The sequence below is a fragment of the Carassius gibelio genome, chromosome B15 (assembly GCF_023724105.1).
Source record: "Carassius gibelio isolate Cgi1373 ecotype wild population from Czech Republic chromosome B15, carGib1.2-hapl.c, whole genome shotgun sequence".
NCBI lineage: Eukaryota > Metazoa > Chordata > Actinopteri > Cypriniformes > Cyprinidae > Carassius > Carassius gibelio.
The window spans coordinates 9,670,763-9,697,470 of record NC_068410.1 but is presented as its reverse complement, the minus strand read 5'-3'; the positions used below and the strand labels follow the sequence as shown (position 1 = coordinate 9,697,470).

At 41.2% G+C, this 26,708-nt stretch overlaps 1 protein-coding gene across 11 annotated transcripts in view; it reads right to left on the bottom strand.

Moving 5' to 3' along the window:
- msi2b (musashi RNA-binding protein 2b) overlaps positions 1-26,708 on the bottom strand; it is a 251,834-nt gene that overhangs the window by 17,131 nt on the left and 207,995 nt on the right. For 5 of the 11 annotated variants that reach the window (XM_052575397.1, XM_052575396.1, XM_052575394.1 and 2 more), the window contains 2 exons: positions 25,241-25,315; positions 11,548-11,670 (listed from right to left, as the gene is read on the bottom strand). In XM_052575397.1, the coding sequence (XP_052431357.1) occupies positions 11,548-11,670; positions 25,241-25,315 (198 nt within the window). The remainder of the gene's footprint in view (positions 1-11,547; positions 11,671-25,240; positions 25,316-26,708) is intronic. The other 6 variants (XM_052575400.1, XM_052575398.1, XM_052575403.1 and 3 more) reach the window with 2 other exon arrangements.

Here is a 26,708-nt window from a genome sequence, read left to right as displayed (position 1 = left end):
AAGAGAGATCATGCTAAATGCATGTTATATTTTATTTAGTACTGTCCTGAGTAGGATATTGTACGTAAAAGATATTAACATTTAGTCAACAAGACAAAAAAAAATTGCTGAAATTATTAAAATAACCCCCTCAAAAGTTTGGGAACCATTGTTTCTTAATACTGTGTTCTGTTACCTGATGATGCATCTTGTTTCCTTCTGGAGCATCAGTGAATGTTTGAATCTTTTTAAATAGTTGTGTTTGAGTCCCTCAAATGTCCTCAGTGTGATAAGGTGCATCTCAAAATCATAAAGTCACTGCTGGAATGGGTTCAAATATGCCAAGATGCTGGAAAACTCAAGAATCTGCAGGACCTTAAAGATTTTTCTGATGACTGCTGCTCAGTTTAACTGTTCAGAACAAACAAGGGACTCATGCACAACCATCACAAAACAGAAAGACAGTCGAGGATCATCAGGTAACAGAACACAATACTAAGAACCAAGGGTTCCCAAACTTTTGAGGGGGTTATTTTAATAATTTCAGCAAATTTTTTTGTCTTGTGGACTAAATGTTAATATCTTTTATGTACAATATCTTAATCAGGACAGTACTAAATAAAAAATAACATGCATTTAGTATGATCTCTCTTATTTTTTGAAAATTACTCATATTTACACAGATTCTGCAAGGGGTGCCCAAACTTTCGAGCCCACCTGTATATACAAATATAAGAATATTTAATTGTGTGTTAGTAAATGTGTTTTTTCGTATCAGTTTGTTGAACAAATTATTATGAATAAAAGCATGCTTTTAAATATTACATACAGTGGCCTTTTGAATAGTAAGGTCACATTAAAGAAATGTATGAATGTCACTGCAATAGATATCAAAATATCTATTTTTAAATAAAAGCAAATTAAATACTTCTCAAAAATATTTGATGCGACTTTGTTTGATATTTCATACATAATGCAATACGATTCATTTAAAAGTGTAGCGTCTAAATATTTTTTTGGGGCCACTGTACACAAATAAATATGTAAATAAAATGATATGCTAATTCTCCAAATGTTGTTTGCAAACAAAATTTGATGAAAAACAACTATTACATAACTAAACTCAAGTCTGTCACTCTCTCTGTGTAAAAAGCAGACAAATATGAGAAGATGTAACCTTGTAGCGGAGAAGAAGACCTGAAAATGATCCATAGCTGAGGGGGTGTAATTAAGCTGACCCCGTCCTGCACTGCCTGCTGTTGTTACAGACGTGGAACTGTGAACTTGAGGGAAGGTGTTAAAGAGAGGGATGGAAAGAACACCAGTGTACCTGCACTAACTGTTTATAAATAATCAATAGAGTCCCCCTGCTAGAGTTTTATATCAGCCAAACTATCAGCCCAGAGAGCGTCTCATTAGAGCAGCCTTGGTGAGGTACCACATTCGATTCTTCTTCCTTTTCCTCTGCTTTAATTAGTTTCAGAGGATCTCAGATATACACAGCAGAACAAATGAGGTCTATGCCAGCCTACATTTAAGAAGAGTTGAGGGAGTGATAAAGAAATATAAATAAAAGAAAAGAGAAAGGAAAGTTGATTCTCTCACAGGCTGTAGATGCACTGCTCTGACCTTCTCCAATCACTCATTAATTATCCACCGCTAGCCGCTAGTCTGCTGACTGCTCACCTCAGCCCAAACCTGGAGTCTGCTCGGACGGATAAACAACAATGGCTGCATTTTTGGTCACCAAACATCTATTAAAGACCCAGAGATGTCTTGCTATTGCTTATGCATTACTTGACCTAAAGTATGTGGTCACCAATGTGAGTAATACTCTTTAACAACAAATCATTAAACCAAATCAAGTCAGCCTTAAGTTTTCACAAGGACCATTTACATGTAGATACATAAAATGTTAGAATATTTCGTTTAATTAGGCACTGGTCAAATAAAATGTTGTTTACACTATATAAACTTAATATTACAAACTGAAATCTCCTTACACTAACATAAAAAGTAGAATGAGGCGAACCAAAGCAACGTTGAAATGTTCAGCAAGCACATACATGTGTGTTTTTGCAGGCAACATATTTTTTGGCTATTTATAGTACCTTTTCAGGCGCCTGATCTTCAAGCTAAATAAAATGCATGTTGCAAATTCCTGTTTTCGCATTCTGTTTCAGAGAGTGCCCAACCAGACTGGAGAAATTCATAGGCACAAGCACTGGAAAGATGCTTATGAACAGTAAACAGAAACGAGCATGAAAATCCCCGTCCTGTCAGTACCTACACTCCCAAACATGAATAAATCACGGATGCATCCTGATGTTCAAGCTCTCTATCGCTAACTGCGCAAAAACAGAGGAAATGCCTGAGGTATGCTCAGAATCTTCAAGTGTTTCGGCTTCCCGGAGAGGAGGGGAAAGCCCACTCCAGTGCGCACATCTTTATCATTTAAGGAAAGCAACCAAAAATGCACTTAGGCTGAATCCATTTTTTATGGGCCTTTCTAATAGATGGGCGTCCTTGAGGTTCAAAGGGAACCCTGGACGCGCCTCTTAATTAGACAAGCTGCCATCCCATCCTGTTTCCTCTCATCCTCCTAATTAGATCTTTAACAACAAACAAATGAAGACCTTTTACAGGCGCGTGCGGCACGTCCTGCCTCGTCCCCGCCAAGAAAGAGGGGGCACAGAGACGTCCTTTTTGTCTAACGCTCCCCGGCCCCGCCGCGCACGACAATGGCTGGGTCCTGCCGCAATCTGCATAAATATTCCGCCTAATTTTCGTGGGGTGGGAACGGCGGGACGCAAATACGACATTAACGCGCGTACAACAAACACACCTGGTTTCTTTGTTTGCATTGACATAGAAAATTAGACCTCAAAAGCGGTTCATTTTAATGCGGTGGCAGGAAAGGTCTTATCTAATAACGGCCTGCAGAAATTACGTTTATTATCCAGGTAGATCACGTCCAATGACAGTGCTATCTGAAGCAGAAACACGGAATAAAACGCAGTTAAAAAGTGCTCATTTACTGTCTATAGAGAAAGCCATCTGGCGGAATAGGGCTGCTTGATTACCTTCGCTGGCTAATTCTCTCTCTGAGCGCATGCAAATGATTCACTTTGACCAAGTGGAAGTGAGGGGAAAAAAAGTGGAGCTAAATTAAACACTGCCGTTTTCAAACATCAAAAGTTCCCACAATAATGGCTCCTCCGTGATGTTCCACGGTATTGTACGCTGCCAATCAGACAGAGAATGGCACTCTGAATGTTTTATGCCTCTGTGAATAACTCTGGGATGAAGCGAGGATGTAGTGTGTGAGTTTTGTGTGTGTCTGTGTGTGTCCTTTCATTAATAGGGACTGCGAACATTTTCTTTAACTGCAACCCCACAGTCAAACTACACAAAAAGCTTAATATCTTCTCTTCTCCTTCCAGAAAAACAAATACCAAACTGTGTTGTGTACCACGGGCCTCTCCCCTTCGCTCAAAGAAAAATCTAATTACTTTATAATGGCAGGTTTGGGGGGGGAGCGCGTACATCGTTGACAGGTGATAGATGCGTAAACTCACTTCCCCAGACTTGATGAATAGCCGCACAGAAACGTGAAGCTTTCGTTCATCGTGGGCGTACGACAGCACCTCGTCTATTCATCATTCCGCCTCTGTGAGCCGCACAGAGACCCGTGAACACACTCCGAGGTCGTGTCTGAACAGCTGGGAGTAGGTCATCCAGATGTGCCTTTGTCTGGGCAACATCTGTACTGAGCCTGAACCCCCCAGCAAGGGGAGGGACGGGGGGCCAACAGGGTGGGAAGCGAGCTCAGAATGGATGCACTCTGGAAGGTTGTCAACCGCACCATTACGAAGCCCATCTGGGTGCTTCAGAGCTGTTGCTGAGATGAAAGCACTGGTTGCTTTTTATACCCCCGCCCCCAAGCCACACACACACACTTCTTCAGCTTTGTGCTATTATACATAATATCTGTCAGAGCAGCATCAAGAAACTGATACATAAATACATAAATAAGAGGCCCTTTTATCAGCTGTTTAATGAACAGAGAGCGGCAATTTGTCACCGCTACATGCATCAACACAGTGGCGCATAGTCCCTTTTTTCTAGTAATATTAAATTCAGGACTGCATCAGTCGACAGCCAGTGCAATATTAAGACAGAGGTCAATATAATAAGTTCAATAAAATGAATTAAGAACTATTTTAATTATACAGTCGGTTTAACAGTCAGGGAGTCACAAGAAAGGAGTAAGACCCTGACAGCAATAAAATATAAAGTGGCTCCTTTCTGGTTAAACATATCTCGTATCAAACTGAGATTTTCTGTCCTGAATTACTCCTTGTATGTCAAAATGGACAGAAACTGTGAATGCCTCAGGATGGTACAACAGTGCCTCAGGCAGTCATCTTCCCTCATACACGAACATCTACTTGGCTAACATGTTTTTGGACAAATCATCCATAGGCCTGCTTGTATTGATCTGTAAAGCTGTAGGGAAAATACAGTGCTAAAGCACTAGATAGGAATAAGATACATCTATGTTTGCAGTGCTATTCACAGAAAAACATTGTGACAGATATTATCTGTCAACATTTGATGTTGTCATATATAGTCATATCAGTGCAGTACACCAACAAAAAAAACAAAAAAAATTGTAAAACAAAAAACACAACATGCAATAATAAGTAGACAAAATGTAATCAAAACAAACAAAAAGCAGAGAAAATTCAACAAAATGTTAAATAAAAGCAAAAAAAAAAAAAAACTAAACCTACAAAATACAAAACAAAAAAATTTAAACAAAGTGCTAAGCAGAAAGCAAAAACAAACGGAATAAAAAGCAATAAATTAATAAATATTAACAGAACAAAACAACTAAGACTAAATGAAGTGAAAAATAAATAAAATGTTTTTGTTTGCCAATCCCTTGTTTTGTGCTTCATTTAGATCTTAGGTGCATTTCATTTTACCTTTACTGAGCTTTTGGTAAAAAACAATTGATTCAATTGAGATGAGTTCTGTGTCTCACGGAGACGATGTCAAAAAATTCTGTTCGTCCAGCAGAAAAGTCTTAGTAAAACTAAAATGTGTTTGCATTGCAATTTAACATCTTGTACGGTCGGTCGTTACTGAAGGTGGGTAAAAAATAAAAACTCTTTCTTCGCTTGGATCAGGCTCAGAGCAGTCAGAACGGCTCACACCTGACCTGTCAGCAGTCTATTACCACAATTAGCCTGCTGATGTTAGCGAAATACTGCCATTTACAGAGTCTTTTCATGGGCGGACGATGGAAAAGCTGACATTTTGCAATGTGACTTTCAAACACTTTCTTAAAAAAAGCTCAAGGACTGCGGCCTGCCTTGGAAATAGCGTTTCACACAATCATCTACTCCAGGCAGAAATGTCAGTCGCAGAGAGGGAATCCGTACACTCGAACAAAAACACAGACTGTCGTTCTATAAAAAGCACTGACCCTGCAATTCCATACTCAGAGACATTATGTTTTATCTCTCTGTCTCTCAATCTCTCTCCACTTGAATAAAGCCGGTAGCACTCTTTTTCTCTCTAACACATCCTCTACCAAGGTGTCAATAAACTTGTCAAATGTGCCTCCGAATTAGCTTTGAAACTTCCGAAACGTCCACAATTAGCTACCTCATTTCCACCTATGTCATCTTTAAAGAATTACAATGGCTCATTGCTGCCTCCACAAAGCATAACTCTCCATTCAGAGATGGACTTTTCTACTCATATATTTGAGTAATTATTATTACAACATGTCCCTTCTAGCTGAAGAAGGCATAAATTGTCTACAGATAATGTTTTAACATTTAAGCTCACAAATCTTAGAAAATTACACACATTTTGTGACTAGAGCTCACACCATTGCGCATAAGTGTAGCGTAGCAGTGGACAGCTAGCCGCAAGATGGTGAAAACATACATCTATCTTCATCAGGAGCGTGACAGACAAGTATGAAGTGAGTTTCATATTTGCAGCATGGGCAGCTGGCACCGTAGAGACGGCCTGGCCTAGATTGCACCTGCGGACACCCCAGCGAATGAGGCAGACACAGCTGCAGTCGGGGGCCTGTCTGTCAGGACACGGCAGCTAATGGAGAGTGACACAGGTTTTCTGTGCCGCCCGCTTCTCTAACTTAGACGCAAGCACACACACGCCGTACTTTCACCTTTCTGTGGAAGGAAAGAAGAACAGATGGAGGGAGGGAAGGGATGGCAGAGCCTGAAAGAAGTTGGAGGAACAAGTCTCGCCCCAGGGCACCAGTGGCCCTTTGTCCCCGGCCCAGGTGAGCCGAGGTGCTGAGGTTGTCAGGTCTCCAGTGCTAGGATGTGCTTTTGCAAGATGTGCAGTGTCAGATAACTTCTGCATCTCCTGTGAGTCATCTCTCTCCGTTTGCCAAAGAGCTAAGACGAAGTGGGGCGGCACAGCCAGAATGTCATTCTATATAAACACCCGGTTCATTCTGACACATGCTGCAGGAGATCTCAATAAGTCTGATATTGTTTTACACACCTCCTCCCCCTCAAGCTGAAGGGGTATGAATGAGAAAAAGCACTTTCGATCCAAAACATGTAAATAGCATTATTATTATTTTTTTAATTCTACATCAGAAAACAAAAGACGATAGACATAATGCATTCCTTCCAAATACAAGTTAATAGACATGAACACCTACTCAAATCTAGATCTACAGTTTCTACCAGAACCACTAGCGAGGCATGCAGTCAACTAACAGACACATATATAGGTTCAAGAAAAAAGAAGCATAGAGAAATGGCAAAGAATGAGAACAAGACTGGAATAAAAGGAGAGAACAAAAAATATACTTAAGGTGGGTGGAATGAAGAATGAAGTATTGACAAGTAGGGATGTAACGATATCAAAATCTCACGGTACGATACAATTTCGATATTGACCTCACGGTACGATATTTATTGCGTTATTGTGTAAAAGCTCACGGTATTGTTAAATAACTCACGATAGTGTTTGTGATGATAATAGCAAAAAAATACTGACATTTATTCTGCTTTTGCCAGTCAACAGGTAATTTATTGTTGTATTTATGGATCCATGACAACATAAAATGCTGATCACATAGTGCTCTTAAAGTGCAAGTTGTAGTCAGGAACATCAATATTCTGTATAGTAATATTTGGTTGCATAACTGATTCTTCTGTGCAATGTTCAAGTTAAAAAGCAACTGGAACAATTGTAAACAGTAGGGAATTCCCTTAAAGTGCAAACAAAGATCAAGTTAAGTCAGGTTTAAATGTGCAAGGCAAATAAAAGCAGCCTTTTAAAACTGGTATTTAGGAAAATAACAAACTTAAATAAAATAGTCAGTCAAAATGCCTTTTAAAAAAACACTGACCTATCATTTAGCTTATGTTCACGTCTTTCATCAGAAAGATCAAAATATCTACATTGCAAGGGAGAAGAAAAAAAAAACAGTAAAAAAAATCCTTAACAATCTGGCAAAAAGCCTTCAGAAAAACACTGAACTATCCTTTAGCTAATGTTCAAGTTTTTCTTTAGAAACTTTCTTTTCCGCTACGAACTCCCGAACTGACTCAAATGATTCGCGATCCCTCTCTGAACTCCCGAACTGATTCAAATGATTTGCGAACCCCAAACTGACTCAAATGATTCGCGAACCCGCTACGAACTCCCAAACTGATTCAAATGATTTGTGATCCCCAAACTGACTCATGTTGCTTGTGTTTCCTGTGTTGTATCGCAGTTTACTGTGGCAGTGCTTGCACATAGTCCATTGTCTGTCCACCACCTTCTCTCCTTTTGCGTTTTTTGACATGGCGAAACCAAAATGTTTTCAGACATCTGATTTAAAAGCTGCAGGGGCTGGCACAATCTCAACTTCGGTTTTGTTTTCATCCAGTATCGCTGTCGGCCATGCTGGCTTGCTTTGAGCTTGTGTGGACAGCGTGCAATCCTATTGGCTTAACAACGGTTGCTGTGACGACACAGCGCAAAGGATCATGGTATATGTAGTTAACAATGATTTGTTCCGCGGGTCTGTGTTTATTCCTCTTGCTTTTTGGCGGAGACCTGTCCTTTTAATATTGTAACCTAACCACAACGATATCGAGACACGTTTACCACCGCCATATCGTTACATCCCAATTGACAAGTGTTAAAGGATTAGTTTATTAAAAACAACACTTCTTCATCATTTACTCACCCTCATGTTTGTGAATGGAAACTGGAGAGTTTACGCTTTTAAAAAGGATGGAAAAGCACCATAAAAGAATCACGAATTTGGTTTGACTGAACTGTGAATGAAACATTCTGTGAATTGGATCAAGTGATTCATTGGAAATATATAATTCAAATATATGATTTGTACACAAATCCAGGATTATTATCGTTAACTAAAACAAAAACTTTGTTAATTGAAACAAAGCTGAAATAAAAAATAAACAAATTAAAAACATTTAAAGTTTCATTTAAACTTTTCAAGTGAAAATGACAAATGCCTTGGAAACTATATCCAACTATATATATATTGAATATATACAGTTATATTCATCTGAAAGAATAACATGAGGATGAGTAAATAATATAATCTTTTTATGAACTATGCCTTCTAGCACTACAGGTTGCACTATATGATAAACAGATCCGAAAAAGGAAAATGGTATAAAAATAATACTGAAACCCAAGAAAAAGAATACATAAATGAGAGAACAGAAAAAGATTGAAAGATAAAGAAGGGAAGAGGGAAGTACAGGAGCAGGGACAAACCTTCCATTGGAGTGTGACCAGAGGACAGTGTGGAGAGAGGAAGTCAACTGGTGCTGTCTCTGACTTACACACACTGGCTCTCAGCAGGACCAAACCAAACAAGAGAGGAATAACAGAAACATGACCATCGGCCAAGCATCTTACAAAACCAACACAACAGCAGGGTTGGTTTGTGGTTGTTTTTATGATCGTTTATATAAAAATGAAAAGTTAGCATGCCATTTTCAAGTGCTAGGTGAAATCTGGGGTACAGATACATGCCATTTCATGAGCTTCTGCAGAATGTTCTGGCTTTGAGTGAATTTATGTCCATTTAACAAATCACATTCAGTTTAAAATGCTAAACCAATCTGAAAAGTAGCTCGTAATAAATGAACAGGCTTCCAGACCATAAAAAATGTCTGCTGATCTGTCCTTGTTAACTGTAGCATAATGATCAATCACTACCAAGTGATGATCTGTTTCCTGGGCCAAACTCATACAGAGAGGCCCAGTCGGTAACCAACGAAACCCACTCAAATTACACACACCATTTAGCCTAGCTAAAGTATGTCTCATTCATTTTATCACCTTACTGACAATAATAATTATAAAAGGTTGCTGCTATGGATGACTCAGATCTAGTGGAATATACTGATTTAAATCAGGGGTTCTCAATCTTTACGTCACAGCCCTTTTTTGTTTCATAATTCTAGAGACCACAATTAGAATTATTGTTTTAATTAGAATTATATTTATTAGAATAGAGAAATCAGTATTGTTGTCATTGATACTGTTTTTCAGTCAAAAAACATTTTTTATTGATTGACAGAACTAATTATATTATATTATATAAAATTTCTTCGACCTTACCTGCATCTCTGGTTAGCCACATACTGTAGGAAATGTGACCCCTAGGTTGAGAACCTCTGTTTTAAATACTTAAATTATTGCATCAAGCAGGTGGAGGAAGTGCAACAGCCCTCGGGTGAATGACGGAGATTATGCAGTGATGAAGAAGATCTGCAAAAGCTGTCTGTGGCGTCACCATTTCACCAGAGTACCTCGCAGAATGGAGTGCGACAGTTCGTCTGTCAGAGCGGAGCCTCTGACTTTCACCGTACCCTTGCCGGCAGGTTTGCGCAGGAGTTAACTGACTGACAGTCGGCACGCAAACACATCTCATCCTTCGCCTAGCAGCAAATGTATGCACAGCAGGGGTGCATAAATTGTGCTGCGCAATGAAGATCAGTTGGGTAATAGATGATGAGGTTCTCGGAAAAGGTCATCCTTAAATGTCAGTGCTCTGTCTCAATGGCTTTCTCACTTCTGTCACAACGCAACTGCGCCATAAGCTTAAAACGCTAGCCATGGGGGGTAGGAGGGTGCTAAAATAACTACTCTGGCCTAATAAACTTGGTCCAGTGGGCCAAGACCTTCCCTAATCACATTCCTCTCCAAAACACACAGTATAACCCAAGCTTTCAATGTTCAAATGAAAATTAAGCTCACTGGATCTGAATTTCACAATGCCAGCCTTGAGTATGACTTCTCTGAGCTGACAACTATGACCACGAGCTGTTTAAAACTCTGGAGACGCCATCGCCTGAGAGTCATTTCTCATGTAGCTCTCGGTTTAAACTCAGAGCCTGCTCCAAACAAGCCTGGCGTAATTCACACACATTAAACAGCAATGCGATGCAGAGAGCTGGTTTTTTTTAGGCTAAGTTGGTTTCTTTAGCGGAATGCTAATCAGAATCAAACACGTCTGATTGGGTGGAGAGGCATGACTGATTGGCTCACGCTCTGTCGAGTGCGTTCCTTCAAACCGTGCGCCGAGCCACTTTTACGCCTGTCTGCCAATTACACAGGGGTGGATAGCTGTCTGCTGGAGAGCAGGTGTCAATGGAGCGAACTCCAGTCAAAATATGCAGTAAACGCATGCGCGTGAGCGAAAAAGTGTGTGTTTGGTTTTTTATGTGCTTGGACAACATATCAGTATGGATGTGTGTAAATAAACTTTGCACCTACTATGGCTTCCCTTTTTGATGGCAAATTAGTCAAGGCCATCATTTCCCACTGTGCTAAAGGGCAGACGTCAGCGAGAAGGCCGAGGGCTGTTCCTTCCTGCCGTTTATTTAAGTATCCTTGTGTCTTACAGACAAAGTCAGATTGATAGATTAAGCTATCCAACCTCTGGATCAATAACCACGGTGAAACAAGGGAACTTTTAATGTGCACACTCTTTTTTATTTTTTTTTGTCAAAGGTGAACCAAGTTTGTCCGGATGACAGAGGAAGGCATTAACCGCAGAGAGCGCCAGCGATTAAATGTGAAAACTGACAAACCAAGAGAAATGAAAAGGCTCATTCGTGTAAGTCCATGTGTAATGTGTCTAGCGCGTGTGTGTGTGTGTGGGTGGGTGGGGTGGGGGGCGGTGGTTAGCGAAACAAATACAGCAGCTACAGTAAAGTACAAATGGCTGTGTGAGCGGAAGCCGGCCCCTGCCCTGATCTGTTACCAGTTCCACCGACAATAATACTGACTTTAACTAAATTAAGAAAACAGGGGGCAAAAGCTGGTCTCAGATCGACTTCTGCTAGCGCCATAAATCACATCTACAACAGGAAAGGAGGGGAAGCAGGCAGGAGCCTTGAGTCCTGTCCCTTCCTTCTAACTACAGACTGTGTGTATGTGTGAGTGTGTGAGAGAGGACAGAGGCGGCTAGTTAAGAGCAGCATGGAGAGAGCAGCAGTCACACAGATCTCCGGCCAGAGCGTTTACCTGGCCCTGTGCTCTGAGGGTATGCTGCGTAGCCGCCTCTTCCACGGGCCCCCCTACCTGAGCCACGCGCTGCCGCCACTGCTGCCGCCGCTGCTACTGGACTGTACGCTGTTGCCGGGAAGCCTGTGGGTTGGGGGGGGGGGGGGTAGTGGAGGAGGAGACGCATGGAGAGGGAATGAGAGGATAGCAGGATGGAAAATGAGAGGAGAGGAACAGAGCAGACAAAGGATGTAGTGAATGAATAAGAGGAGAAGATAGTAAAAAAAGAGGGAAAATTAGGAATAGTGAAAATAAGAGAAGAACAGGTGTTGCAAGTGCAAGTGGAGTAAAAACAAATTCACGAATAGGCATGAGAACAGAGGAGAAGAAAGGGAAACAAGGCAAAAAGTGAGGAAATGGAGGTGACAGAGACACAACACAAAAAGGAATGGAAAAAAGGAGAGGTTAGAACAAAAATAGGGAACAGGACAGAAAAAGGAAGCAGAGAAGAGGGAAGAGGCAGAAAATGGGCATTAGCAAAAGGATGTAAGGAGAGGATAGAACAGGAAAATAAAACAGAGAACAGGACAAAAAATGTGAGAGTGTGAAGTTATGAGAGGAGAAGATAGTAAAAAAAAAAAAGGTAGGCACAGACACAAGCGGACAAAAGAATAGGAAAGAGAAGGAACAGGGTGGGAATAGGCAGTAGTGAAGGGAGGAGAGGAGAGGGTAAAAAAAGGAGAGGGAAAAATGAGAGGAGAGGATAAATTAGAAAAAAAGCAGGATCAAGCTACCTCACAACATTACTGACTCAAAGTTGCTGCAGTGTCTGTGCAGGTTCTTCAGGCTGCTGTAATGCACTGTGTACTGTGGGCGTCTTCAGAGTGCGGAGGAGACTGCAGTGGCCCTAATGTACTCGGGGTATTTCTGCATGGGTGACCACGTGCTTTTTAGCTTATCTGTTTGGCGCACACAGCGGGAGGGCCACGGCCGAGCATCAGACTTTCGGATATGCTACTGAGCTTGTGCGGTCAAGTTACTGAGATAAACTAATACGATTTCAGTTATCATGTGAAATGTAAAGGGACTAGAATGCTTTAATGGTGGAAATATAACACTGCAGTTCACCGTTATAACAGGAATAAATAACATAAAAAATAAAAATCAAATAGAAAACTTACAACTTTTTTTTTCTTAAAATAATATTTTGCAATGTGTCATTTTTTTAATTATTATTATTATTTTAATGACATAAAAAAAAAAATCTCACTAAGCCCAAAGGTTTGAACAGTAATTAAACTACGGCTGTAATGACAGTACAAAAAAATATATACATTTTAGAAAAATACGTGAATGAAATGAAATTAAAAGTATTTCAGGGCAAAAAAAAAAAAAGGAAAAAAATGTGTGTTTTCATTGCCATATAACCTACACTGTCCATTTGCCTGTGTATTTTCAGTCAAATTTGTCATTTTAGTTTAATTTTGTCTTGAGCACTACAACACACCAAACACTCAGTCATCAAGCAAATGAGAATGTTCTACTCATGCAGTTCCAGCTTCCATAACACCTCACAAATCACAAATTCACAGTATAACAAGAGCTGAAAAGAGACACGAGACCAGGGGGTGAGTCAGAAACTGCAGCTCGAATTCCATAAAGGCAGAGAGAAATCCGGAGCCAGAAAGATGATCCAGTGCAACACTATAGGGTTAACTCCAACCATGACCGGCATCGGCAGCACAAAGGCGATATGGAAATGGCTCCATGCTCCCGACACTTTGTAGTCCACTTAAGTCACTTATCTCTGTACTGCCGCTCGTGTTTGGGCGGGAGAATGAGGGAGCGAGACAGAGACGGAGCATCGTAAAGCAGAGCAGGCAAATCGTCCTCTGGTTTATGTCTAGAAACTCAATCAATCAGGAGGATAATTTGGTCTCCAGGCAGTGTGAACTGATGCTACAGCCACACCGACTCTGGGTGCTGCACGGAGGCCGTGATTTGTGAGAAAGGCTGGATGAAAGTGTCTTCATCTTCCCGGTTTAGTGGCTCTTTATGTTGTTATTACGAGATTAGGCATCAGGGATTAATTGTTCGCTTCCAAGTGCCCTTTAATACACTTTAAGTGTGCGTTACAAAGGGGAAGGGAACAGGTATGGTACAGCAGTGACGGAGGGGACGTGATATAATGCGCAAAAGAGAGTAAACCAACTGTAGGTGAATACATTGAATGCAGAGTCCAAGATTCATGTTTACAAGCCATTGGCTTCCACTAACATCAATAGCTCTGTTTCAAAGCCTAGTGAGCTGCCTCATTGCCTAAATAGCGAGCTGCCTTCTGAGGCTGCATTCTAATCATCATCTCATAACTGACTGATTTGGAATCCTCTACATGGGCAGAAACTCAATTAGCAACACCAAAAGCAATTCACAAGTGATTCCAATAGAGTTTGATGTTAGAATGTTGCAAAGCTAATGGCACAAATAGTAGATCATTGATGGAAGACAGGAATAACGATAAAATAATCATAGGAGGTATCTTAGGAGGCAGCATTTAAAAAAAAAAGATAGAAAATGTATATTTTCAAGAATACAAGAATAGAAACAAAGCAAATGAGTGCTGCTGCACTATTGTACAGGGCAAGAACTTGTCTCTTCTGTATTTGTGTGTGTTCGAACAAGAGAGCTACTAAGCGAGAGCACACAAGTGTGTGTGTGGTGGCGTGCCCACGTGTGCATGTCAAAGAGACAGAGAACCACTCAGCTTGCTCAAATCTGCAGTGTTCAAACATCATAATTAAATATTATCATTTTAGTGAACAATGAAGGACATCCACTCAAATGCTTCGTCAAAGTCATTATTATAATATAAATATAATTATAGAGCTGCTCTCTAATTAAAACACACATCTTTGGCTGCAGCGGTCCGTTCATGATTGAAAGCCAATAGACAATAAGTGGGTGACACTGGCAGATGGTTGGGTTCACATAGAAGGATGGATGGTAATTAGCCCTGTCTCTTACGGGTTCCCTCCTATTCTTCAGCACAGACGCCCTCCAAACCCTCATATTAGTGGCCTTAATAACCTTTCATGTGCTGCTAATGCCTAATCAAAAAGAAGTCTTTAGGACAAGATTAGCTGTAGCATTGAACAATGGGAATGAGCACTTAACATCCAGATAGATGAAAGTACAGCCTATATAGCAGCAAGTGTTAAATATTTCAGCAAACAATGCATTTTCTAGACCCTATCGATTGACTATTCTTATTTGAAAAGAAACCATTGCTTCCAGTTAAAGGAAAACGCCACCGTTTTTCCATATTATCTCGGTGCATGCATTCAATTGATGTAGCTTGCGGTGCCACTATGCTAGCGTTTAGATTAGCACCATTCATTCCTTATGATCCAAACAGGGATGAATTTAGAAGCTACCAAACACTTCCATGTTTTCCCTATTTAAAGATGGTTACATGAGTATTTACACGAGTAAGTATGGTGACACAAAATAAACTGGTGATTTCCTAAGCGGATAAAAATTATCACTATAATGTATGGCGGAAGAGCACACCGCAGCACTTCGACCTCGCTGCAGTAATATCATCACTTCTTAAAACTCCCCCTCCCCCTCTTCATCTCCCTCTAACTTCCGTCAATACAACCAACATGAGGAGTGATGATATTACTGCGCGAGGTCGAAGTGCTGTGATGTGCTCCTCATAGCGGCGTCGTGTGCTACAGTGAATAGCCGTGTTTCCACTGTCGGGCCAAAAGTGGGCGTGCTAGTGCGTGCCAGGGCCAGTCGCATTTCCAGATTCAATTAAGGTGCTTGATCGTGCCTCGCCGGTGCTTACTTCCTCCGCCATTTTTTTTGGCTCGACAAAAACCTTGGGCCAAAGCGGGCCAGCTTAGGTTATGAACAAAGGTGGAATTTCTCAGCGTCTGGAAAGCATCAGCGCAGTGGATCATTTCATAAAGCTAAGCAAAAAAAACTTTAAAAAATAAGTTGTTTAAAACTCACTTTAAGTCAGCAGCGAGATTTTGAAATAACTTGATCCGATGTGCATTATAATCACCATACAAAAGACTATGCACGCTATTCATAAACGATACCTTAGTAAACATGGTAAATGCAACTGCTTGAAGAAATCAGACGTCAGCTTCTTATTCTCTATCACAATCATGTATTTCTTTAGTAACATATTTGATCTGTCATACGTCTCTAGAGAGATTTTAGCTCCGTGTAGCCTATGCCATTAAAATATAATGTTTTTTTGTTTTGGAGATTTTATAAAAAAATACAGAAATTATCGTTCTTTGTAAATGTGATGTATGTGACTACAAATAAACAGAAACCGACTTGACTGAAAAAGCAGGCTATGTTCTTAATGCTTTATTTCTGTGTGACTAAGGACTTTTCAATCCTGATAAATTAATTCATTATGATAAATGTGTTACTTATTATAGTACTTAAAGTATGTAAACAAACGGCCGCTTTGATCATGTTCGTTTTGTGATTGTGCTAGTTCCAGTGACTTATTTCTTTTTAGTTGTCTGATAACTTCTCTTTGTTGGTGAAATGAGGGGGTTGCATGACATTGTTCCTGAGAGGCAGGTAAAGGGCGGGTTTTGGTGAAGCGCAGTGGAGCTTCTGGCCCGATGGTGGAAACGCAACGCTATTTTGGCCTTGGTGCTACAGGTCCAAGGCAATTAGCCCCACCCGGCCCGTTTAAAGCACTGGCTCGCACTGGCTCGACAGTGGAAAAAAGGCTACTGAGACAAGAGAGGTACATATCAACTTGCCTAGCTGAGGGAAGAACATAGACGAATATTAAAAAATCTGTGGCGTTTTCCTTTAAGAGCGTCACCGTCGCCTCTGACAATGTGTTTTCACAGCATTTCTGAAAGAACATGCAGAAACCCTGGAAAGGCTGCATGTATGAGACAACCTGACAATCACAATGCAAAGACAGATGCATATGTGTGAAAATATGTGGAGCTTTACATTACTTCTAAAGAGTGTTGAGAGTAACATTGTACAATTAATGCACATTTTGTAAAGAGACTTTTTGGAAAATACACAACAGTTGAAATGTCTAGGGTTTGCAAGTTTTTTTTTTTTTCTTCATATATTAAAAGGAAGTCTCTTCTGCTATTTGACCAGAAAAAAGGTAATTTTATGTTTTAACAATTTAACTATTTTATGATTCTTTAATAACATAAGAAAGCTTAAAACAACAGCATTAAAATAGATCAGTTAATACTCCTTGCTAAATACAAGTAATAATCTCTTACAAAATAAAATTAAGTTAAAATATAAAAATATATTCCTGACCCAAATTTTTTAAATGGAAGTGTTTTTTGTTCATACTATAAATCATGCTAAATATTTATATTTCAAACAAGTTATGCAAATGCTATCCATAGCCAAAACAAATGTTTCAAGAAAATACTTTATATGAAAAGTTACTAATTAAAAAAAATACATATAAAAAAAATGTAATGGCACATTTAATTTCTACATAGGCAGGAATTCCAGGCAGCACACAAGCAGCTCTGTGCATAAGAGCCTCTTATGTTAGCATGTTGCTCAGCTAACACAGTCCTCTAATAAGGACACACAATCACAGCACAAACCAAGCAAATTCATCAGTATTATTGCAATCAAGATTTCTGGTCTGTTCTTTAGGCTAATACTGATTAATTTATAACTTTTTTTAGAGTAATGTAAATAATTTATTCTTCCTCAAGTTGTCTGGACCCCACTCATTCAAAATATCTTCTTTCTACGTATCACAGTAAAAAGTATGCTACAAAGGTTTGGGATGACAGGAGGGCAAGTAAATGATGACAGGCATAAAATTTTAGTTGAACTATCCTGTTAGTTAATTCTACAACATCAAACGGAGATACCTTTGGTCTCACCTGAGAGGCTGCATTTCACTTCCTGTAAATATTAGTTTTAGTCCCACTAATCAGCCTCTTCAGAACAAAACCGGCTCTTGACACGAGTAAAACATTTCTCAGAAAATGGAGAACACTCGCTCACCGCTGCGTCCCGTCAATACTGCTATTAATTTTGGTGCTGCTGAACTCTTCTTTTTTTCTTTTTTCTGAGTGCGTGTCTCTCCACCCTACATTCATTTGGCTGATGGTAATATTACATTTGGATGCCTGTGTGCTAGAGATCTAGAAAGTTCTGGCAACAACTTACTTCCTCAGAAACCGCAAATGAAGAAGGTTAATTCACATATCTCTCCGTTGCTTTGTTCCTGAAGAGGGTCGGCAGGGCAAGGGAGGGGGAGTTTGGGGTGGAGGGGTGAGTGTTATCCCCCAGGAACAGCTTGGCAGAATCAAATCAATTTCATGGCCTCTCTATTACCGAGGACATAACGCCAATATTTAGCTTTCCACTTTTACCCATTTTTCCAGCCTGTTTGCTCTGTCAGTGGCCGTGCTCGGCTAGGCCGGACTGGCCTGGAGGAGGGACAAGGACACATCTGTTCCACCCCGAAGCCCTGGAGGAGATGCCGTCCTCACTTGTCCCCTCTCTCTCCCTCGCTATTTCCTCCTGCTGTCCCCTCACTTCTCTGCCTCCTGAAGTCTTCTCTGTACATTTTACGAATGCGCAATTTTTATTTTATGATCGCTAATGCCTGTTTGTTCTTGCCAGCAGTCCTCTGGAGACGCTCCAGTTTGGACTGCGCATCGTTTGTTTTCTTTGCCGAATCTGTGAGTCAAAGACATTAAATAATTAGACACGGTCGATCATGATTTTAAGTCATAATGGCCATTAAATGAGATTAGTGGGGCTGCTAACATTAAGACAGAAATGGCAATACATCTGATGAATTTGATATGGAATGTATCAGAACATCATTTAAACCCCTGATGAAAATGGATCAAAGAACAGGAACCGTGCCCTTGCTTTTCAAACGCACTCAAAATGCACTATTAGTTGATGTAGCCATTATAAAAGACATTCAAGAGAGAAATGAATTAGAAACGCGAGTGCTAAAATGAGCATCTTAGGAAAAAAAGGTGGATAAAAGAAAAGAGCAATCTCGTAGACCATCTTTTCATCTGGCAAACGAGAGGTGAGTCATGCTTCTCTAGTAGAAGCCCTTGACTTGTATTACTTTCAAAAGGGCCTTTCTGCAGAGCTATCAAAGACTGCCGGGAGCTTGGGCAATGAGGCTTCCAAATGCACAAGCCCGAGTGGCGTTCGCCAGCAGAAAACACCTCCGTATTATGCCCTCCTGCTCGAATCTACGACTAATGAGGGTGCTGACGGTGAACGAGTCTGTGGCTTTGGGAATTACAGGTGTGAGAATCATGGGTCAATGCCGGCTGCAGGGGTTCGGCCGTTTGTGGCGGAGAGGTGTGAATTTAGCTGTGATTATTTCAATGAGGTGTGCATGGCGGAAGCCACCGCTTAACACATTCAGTGCGGCTACAGAACAATTACACTGCTGTCATCCAGGAGCATGAGCGCTGAAACAAACACTTATGTGAACACTGTTCAGGGATAGGAATGATACCTTATATCATGCCCACATTTGTAAAAAACTTACTTTTTTCATAGGTTGATGTATAAAAATAATAACTCAGAACCCCCTATCAAATACCTATCAACCACACAGAATTATCCTGCAACTGCCTTGAAACATACATGTACATAGAACATAAAACACCAGCTAGAAAACCCCGACATTCATTGTGAGCATAATATAATATGATATTAAATGATAACGTGGCATTAAAAAAGGCATCTTATAGGGAAGTACTGCAAGTTTATAAGAAAACATGTAGATTAAGACTATTTTTCTATGCACTTTTCTAGACACATTTTCTATGGTTGTAAGAATGTACTATGGTTCATTCATGAACAGAGAAATGTTTTCATTGATCTGAGAATCGCACTGAAAGGAAGAACACTGGAATATATGAACGGCCACAGGGAGCATCACATACAAGGTGTGAAGCTGTGTCTGACTAATAGTGCATCTTATAGAGCAATTTCTGAAGGCAGAAGGCATGACCAGATTTCTCAAGTACATCCATCATCTCAGGCTTGTATAAAATAGGCCAGGAGGGCTTTCTGAATAGCATCACAAAACAGCAGTGCGGTAGGGTATTATACATCACAAAAGATCAGCAAAGGACACATAACAAAAGCAAAGTGCATATCTATCTTACAAGCTAGGCTAGTTATTAAAATTTTGCATACAGCACTTCTTACCTGGTTTACATATTATGCTTAATCTACACAAAGCACAGTCCTCTGAGTGGGAAAATGGGGGATGGAGGGGTTGGAGAAAGACAAATGTAACTGTACCCAGGGGAAGAAGCTGCACCAGGGGAGTTCAGAGAAGACGCCACTTTACACGAGGCAATAAAACCTACAACCACTCAAAAGAAAGACATTTTTCAAAGCGGTAATGAGCAGCAGAGAAAAATATATATCAGTTCTGGTGCACAGAACAAATAGAGTAAAATAACAGGCTGACACCGCTGCATAAATATTACTGGTAAGGCTTTAGCTAAGAAAACGCAAGTTACTGCCTAAGGATACAACAGGGAATGCATAGTGCAAAGTCACCGCTCTGAATGTCGTATTGATGTATGTCCAGTGATGAAACCAGCCCATTAGTTAAATACAGAAATGTGTAATGCCATGTGCTCGGCAAACAGGATCTTAATTCAGGATCTAAAGTTCAACTCCAGATGAGAAAGGAAGATCAAAAGGGTGAAACGACGCACAAGCGGTGAACTTTGTCACTCCGCTGAAGATCATGACATCTGGGATTTGAAAGGATCTGAATCTGGTCGGCCTGCTAATGCCAGAACCTGCCGAGGCATCAGCGAGACCTCATATGGCTAGAGCCAACCGGCCTGCCTCCCCCGCAGCTTCCCGGCCCCCTGGATTCAGGTCCAATCACTGCCATCAGCATGAGCACATATAATGAGATTGCAGCCCAGGGACAGGTCTCCTCTACAGGCTGCCTGACGCCCTTCTTTGCAGTCTGTCGCCTCCTTGATGAGGGCAATTACTGGCCAGACAAATACTATATCTCTGGTACAGGGGCACAAGGATTAATCCAGCAGGGTCAGGCAAAGTCAGCCTCTCATCAGGCCAGATTCTTTAAGAAGCTCATCTGAGGGTACTGGATGTCTCATTGATCAGTGTAAAAGAGGGGGCTGATCTGTGGTTGTATGACAGGCGGAAATGGCAATGGGCTGATGCTAATCTAATTGTGTAGTAATGTACATCAATCCATATACATTTTTTAGACTGTGCAGCAGATTTTAGAATTCACTAGCACTCGTAAGGCAGGATAAGAGCAGTGCTCAAGTGCAAAAATGATCTGGCCAGAGGAATGGGAGACAGCTAGAAGTGGCCCCAGCTGACATCTCAGGAAGTGGCTATTAGCTGATGCAGGCAAGCCAAGAACTGCATCATTGCTGACAATTAGATTTTGGCTTATTCTTCCATTCTTCAGATATTTTCAAAATGTCATCTAAATCTTTTATAAAGTTTATAAAACTGATCTGGAAAGCAAAGTTTGACTGATGCTTAAAAAAAAGAAAAAAAGAAAAGAAAAAGAATAAACACATAAATGACATAAAATATCAAAAATAAAAACACACAATACCATGATACAATAAATAAAATACAATAAAACTCACTGTGTAAAGCAGGATTTTATACACCCAAGAATTAGAAACAAAATGTAGCATGTCACAGATTAAGTCGGAACAAAAACACTGGATCTGTAAATCTGCTTCTGTAGCTTGTTCATCTTTTGCTTTATAATCTCTTAATTAACCATGTCAAACGATGAGCTACAGGACACAGAGTAGAGAAACGGCCTGTCCACAGTGAAATCTGACCGGTTCCCTCTTCAATTAACTGTATATTAAAACTCAAATACGCTGTGATTGTGCTTGTCATTTTGCAGCGTTTCCCTAAAGGCAAAAGAAGCTGGTCCATTCAGAGCGGTGTCTGAGTTGTGGATCTGATACAAGCTGATAATTAAACCCGTACTGGTTAAACCGCCTCTGCAGTGCAGAGCGGGATATGACAGGGATTCAGCCTGACTGTGGGGAACAGCAGATGAGTCATCAGTGTGATTACCGCAAGCAGGGCGCATGAGACAGGCTGTCTTATCTATCGCTACGAGACGACCTCCAAAATGACCTCTGCCACTGTGCACTCCGTAAAGACACACACTACGTTTTTAAGAAACGTGTGTGTGTGTCCGGCTCAGCGGTCCCCATTTTGAGCATGTAACGTGGTGAATGTTTGCCTCGTGCCTACTGAGTTAATAAGCAGCCTTTTCAATTAGAGCTAATTTGGATGAAGAGCTGAATGGGGTAGTGCAGCTGCAGGAGACTTCACTGTTGCCTATTCATCTGCTCTCTCTCTCTCTCATTTTTTCTCCTCTTTTTATGACCCTCTCCTCACAATGGGTCAAAGAGAAGAAATTGTGCCGCTTTCCTCAAGTCTGTAGGTGCTGCCAAGCTCAGCGGGGCAGGGCTCATATCATACCTTCCCTCAGCAAGTGCCACTGACGCCTGCTTTCTGTCATCTCCCAATTTCCTCTCCTCCTTCGTCTCTCTCGGTTCCCACACAAAGAGCATCTCTGGTCAGCCAAAGCGCCATCTTTATTTGTTTGTTTGCACTTCAATATCCTGTGAGCCTGGATGTGTTATCTGTACGACAGGGCCAGCAGAGGGCTGCGCCTGGAGAATGGAGAACGGCCCCGTGCCTGACAGCCTCTGTGTTTGCATAACTGATTGGGCCCTAATCAAAAGTGAAGCATCAATTCCAGCTCTCCCTGTTCTTCCTCCTGAGGAGAACAGAAGGATAAATAGATGAATGAGAGCTAAAGGATGGTGTTCTAACACGCTGTTCGTTCCGACTGGGCTGAGAGGGGCGGCGACCTTGATGTTGGAACATCCTTCAGCTTTCATCAATACCAGTCACGTCAAAACAACAGAAATCATGGCGGAACGGAGATGAGGAGAGATGATTCGTTGCTTGGAGAACCAAAAGCAGTCAGCGCCCAACATGGGGCGAGATCAAATGGAGGAAATAAACAAAACGCATAACAACAACATGGTCGGACCGTAAATTAATCTTCCGTAAGACAACCTCTACTTGCGCTCCTCTGGATCAATACAGCCTTAATCTACAGACTTACGCCAAAATGAGAAGATCTTCTCTCACAGCTTGGGGAAAGCCCGATGGATCCACCGGGCAGGCTTGCTGGAGAGACACCGAGCTTTAGATGTGTTTCTCGTGGATTTATAGCCTCTGAAACACCCTTCTCGGTCTCATAAAAATGAGAAGAACAATGTGTGTGCGTCTGTGTCCTGGCAAAGAGGGAGATAACAGTGAAGGTGGCCTGATCCTGTCAGCCGTTTCTTATCTTATCTACCAGAGGACATGTTAGTATGAAAATGACAATAGCAGCAACACTTGCTTAGAAACTGCCATAGCACCATTGGTTATTTTAGCCTGTGTGTCTTTGGGGCAGAGAGAAACACTAAATCCATCCGTGATCAAAGCTGTTCCTCGAGGAGGACTAGAAAGGTACAAACACTGTACATCGATCTTACGCACATACTGTAGCATTACACGGCTTTGTGCCATTGATAAGCAATTTATAGTTCTTGTTTTCATTAAAAATCTCCACAGTAACTTGCATACATGCACAGACCCGCGCGTGCCATCCCCCGTGACCTGTTACAAATCCAGTCACCTGTGCGGATTACAAGAAGTGCCTTGAAAAAAATTACCTTCTCTCTTTTCAACAGTCAATTTTTAACCTTCGCCGCAGCCGAGCTTATAGTAAATCCCAGGTGCTACGAGCAGTCTGGAAAAAAAGCTTTTTCACCCTATATGTTCAACACCAAGGTCATTGACAATGTGAAATGGAAGAGCGAGGGGACGCTTTTGGAGTGGCACTGGGCAGATCATTTTACAAGAAAAGCCAGGGGATTAAATGAGCGGAGAAAAAAAGGCCTTTTTTGCACTAGAACTGCAGTTTAAGTCAAGCAGTTTTCAGCCTATTTTCCAGTGAGTCATATGCCAGCAAAACCTTCAGCTCTATATCCAGGGTCAATATCACTAAAAATATGCATTCGATACACTCAATTGCTTTTCAGCTAGCGTTATGAGGTTTTTGGCATGGGCAGGACTGCATGTGTTTATTCGTCCGGTTATTTTTAACATCAGGTGGGAGTTTTGCGTTTAGATATAGGCCTACACATATATTTCTGAGGTGACTAGCTATGTTGTTAGGTTCAGAACTGTTGCAAACATGGCACTGGGCTAAGACTTCTCGCTGAAGAGAGTGAGCCTACAATGATGTTTTAATCCCTCTAACCGGGCTTAGTCACAGCAGCTCTTCCTCAAGCGCCTGCCAATTTACACTTCCTCATTATCTATTACTCTAGTTCCCTCACCCCCTCCCGCTTCGTTTATTTATCTAAGTCGCCACTGGAATATTCCGTCTGCTCTCGATGGTTAGTTTGGGATGCTTGTACAGATTGTCTGAGGTTTATTTGTGCGCTGGCATCAAAGGGGAAGACGACTAAGTGTTCTCGATACGTCGAACAGCCACCTTTAAGCTTAACAGCCATGTCAACAGAAGAATGACATATATGAAAAACTTATGCACATAAATAAGGTCGCAACCCCACTTGGAGATATTTTGATTGCACGGATATGAGGGAGGCTACATAAGGACAGCTGAGGATCAATTGCATGAACACAATGGCATTTTAAAATTGACAAGAGCTGTTTTTTAAAGAATATATTCATATGAAGTTCCAATATTTCTATATGTATTCAATGTAGTAGGTGTGAACAAATTTGTAAGGAGCTTAAGTTCTAATGTACAATTTTTATATATATATATATATATATATATATATACTGTATGCTTTCAAACTTTTTATTTTTATTCGATTGGCTTAGACCTGATAGTCCAGCTTAAACCTGTTAACCAGACTGGCTTAGACCATAGTTTGTTTTTGTTTTTCAGTAGAGATGCAAAATCAAACACACATGGATCAGAAATACATAGGGTGCAATTAAAGTAGTACCAGATAATCCAGTTAGCAGGACATCATACTAAAATATACTATGCACGCTTTGATTCTGTTTCGGACCATCAAGTTATCAAAGTTCAGTTCTGAGAACTGAGTCGTGAAATAATAGAGCTGCTTTGCTGCATCACATTTATCTCAGACAAAAAGACCTGTCTTTGTCGGGATGGCCTAAAACCTTGCTGAGTCAAGATTTCGGTGATCTGCTGAATTGTATTGTATAGTTGAATGTATGAATTATATTTGTGAAAGGACAAAACGAGATACCCACAGGCTCGTTTGTAGCTCGCATTGGGTTTTGAAAGCATTTTGTGTGGCGGTTTTATCTGTAAAGCTACAAGCATGTGGGACTTCAGCGGGGTGCCGAACAAGGCAATATGTGTGTGTCTTTGTACATCTAGATGTATAATGTTTGAGTATGTCAATGTGTTTTTAAGTATAAAGCACCAGAGCAAAGTTTTCAGCATGGGGCTGTGGAGAGAGGCAGGGACAGGTGCATGTTGGTGTTTGTGAGTTTGCCGGTCAGCAGGGAGGCCATTACCAGACAGCAGCAGGAGAGAGAAGCACCATACAGAGCTTAACAAGATGGAACTTACCAGGGAATTGGTAGCTGTAGCTTGGGGCGAAACCAGTGTATCCTCGGCCATACGTTGCTACAATGTTTGGATAACCTGAGGGGAGAGAAGAAAATCCAGGGATGTGATAAACTGCTCAGACCGCCCAGAGCTTCCCTATCACACCAATAAATCAGCATGCCATTTAAAATACACATACGAGCGAGACGCAAGTGGAAGCGGCTCCTCTTTCACCACATTACCGCAGCCCTCCCCGCCAGGCTGCAATGTAACAGATTAGCTGGCTAGCAAACTTCAGTTTTGCAGTGATGAACAGCATAAACATCACAAGACACAATCTCGCTTCATTCCCTGGGGCTCATCCCTCTTTTTCCCCTCTCTGAGGGAACGGACATGTCTGTGGCTGTCATCTCTCTCTCCCTCCCTCCTTTTTTTCTCACCTCTCCACTGTCATTGATCGATAACCCTTCTTTTATAGCCTGGGCTAATCGATCATGAAGGACACGACAGTGCGAGACAATGGCAGGCTGATAGTTGTGGCAGGACATCGCGGATTAAAGTCCCTCTGCGCAGCCTCGGCCTCCTGTGCGCTAATACCGACAAGATGGCACGAATATGATTGAGCGATTGCAGAAGTCAATCGAAAGTAGAGCGAAACACTGCAAAAGCGCACGAAGGCCGCAATCTGTTTTTTTCCGCCTCTCGCCGTCTTTGCTGAGGCAGAACTTTTTAATGATGATGCTCGGGCGAGTGAGCTGGCTTCCCCTTGACTATTTTATTATCTGAAATACATCTTGTTTGGGAGCAAGCAAAAAACCATGCCATCAGCAGCGTTTACAACACTGGAACGCATCCTGCTCGTGCGGTTAAGAAAAAATGGGATGCGACCCAACGCACATGCTCGAGTTGTCTCTCTGCCAGTATTGAGTGGCAGGCCGCCGCATGTCCCTCTTTACAAGGCTAGAGCCCAAAGACCCATTGTTCTTATTCTGTCACAATGGCTTATTACAGTGTGAGCCTAGACACTAATTATCTGGACGGCTTTCAAACAGAAGGAAAAAACGTTTTCTAACGCAAGCGTACGTATCAGCCATATTGTTGCCGAAAATGCCCGAGGGAGCAGGCCGCTATAATCACGTGAAAACAATTTATATATAGATTCTATTGTGCCATCCTCTTTTTGAGGACTCTTGTCCCCACCCCATTGATTTTGCTAATAGTTATAGGCTGTGCATAGTGCGAGCTTGCACCAAATGATCGCTAGTGGCTTATCCTTGGATCTCAGCCACAAATGTGAGTTAGTGTTGGAGAGAATAAATATACTCCACTGCAAGTTAGGCTAGACATAACTCTGATCAATTCGGTTTGACATTGCAGAGGCAGACTGGTGGGAAGTAGTCTATGTGAAGATATTGATCCTGGCAAAGTTTCTTTGGTGAGGGTCAGCGCTATAGTAGAGGCTTAAAAGAAATAACTTGCTTTTATGAAG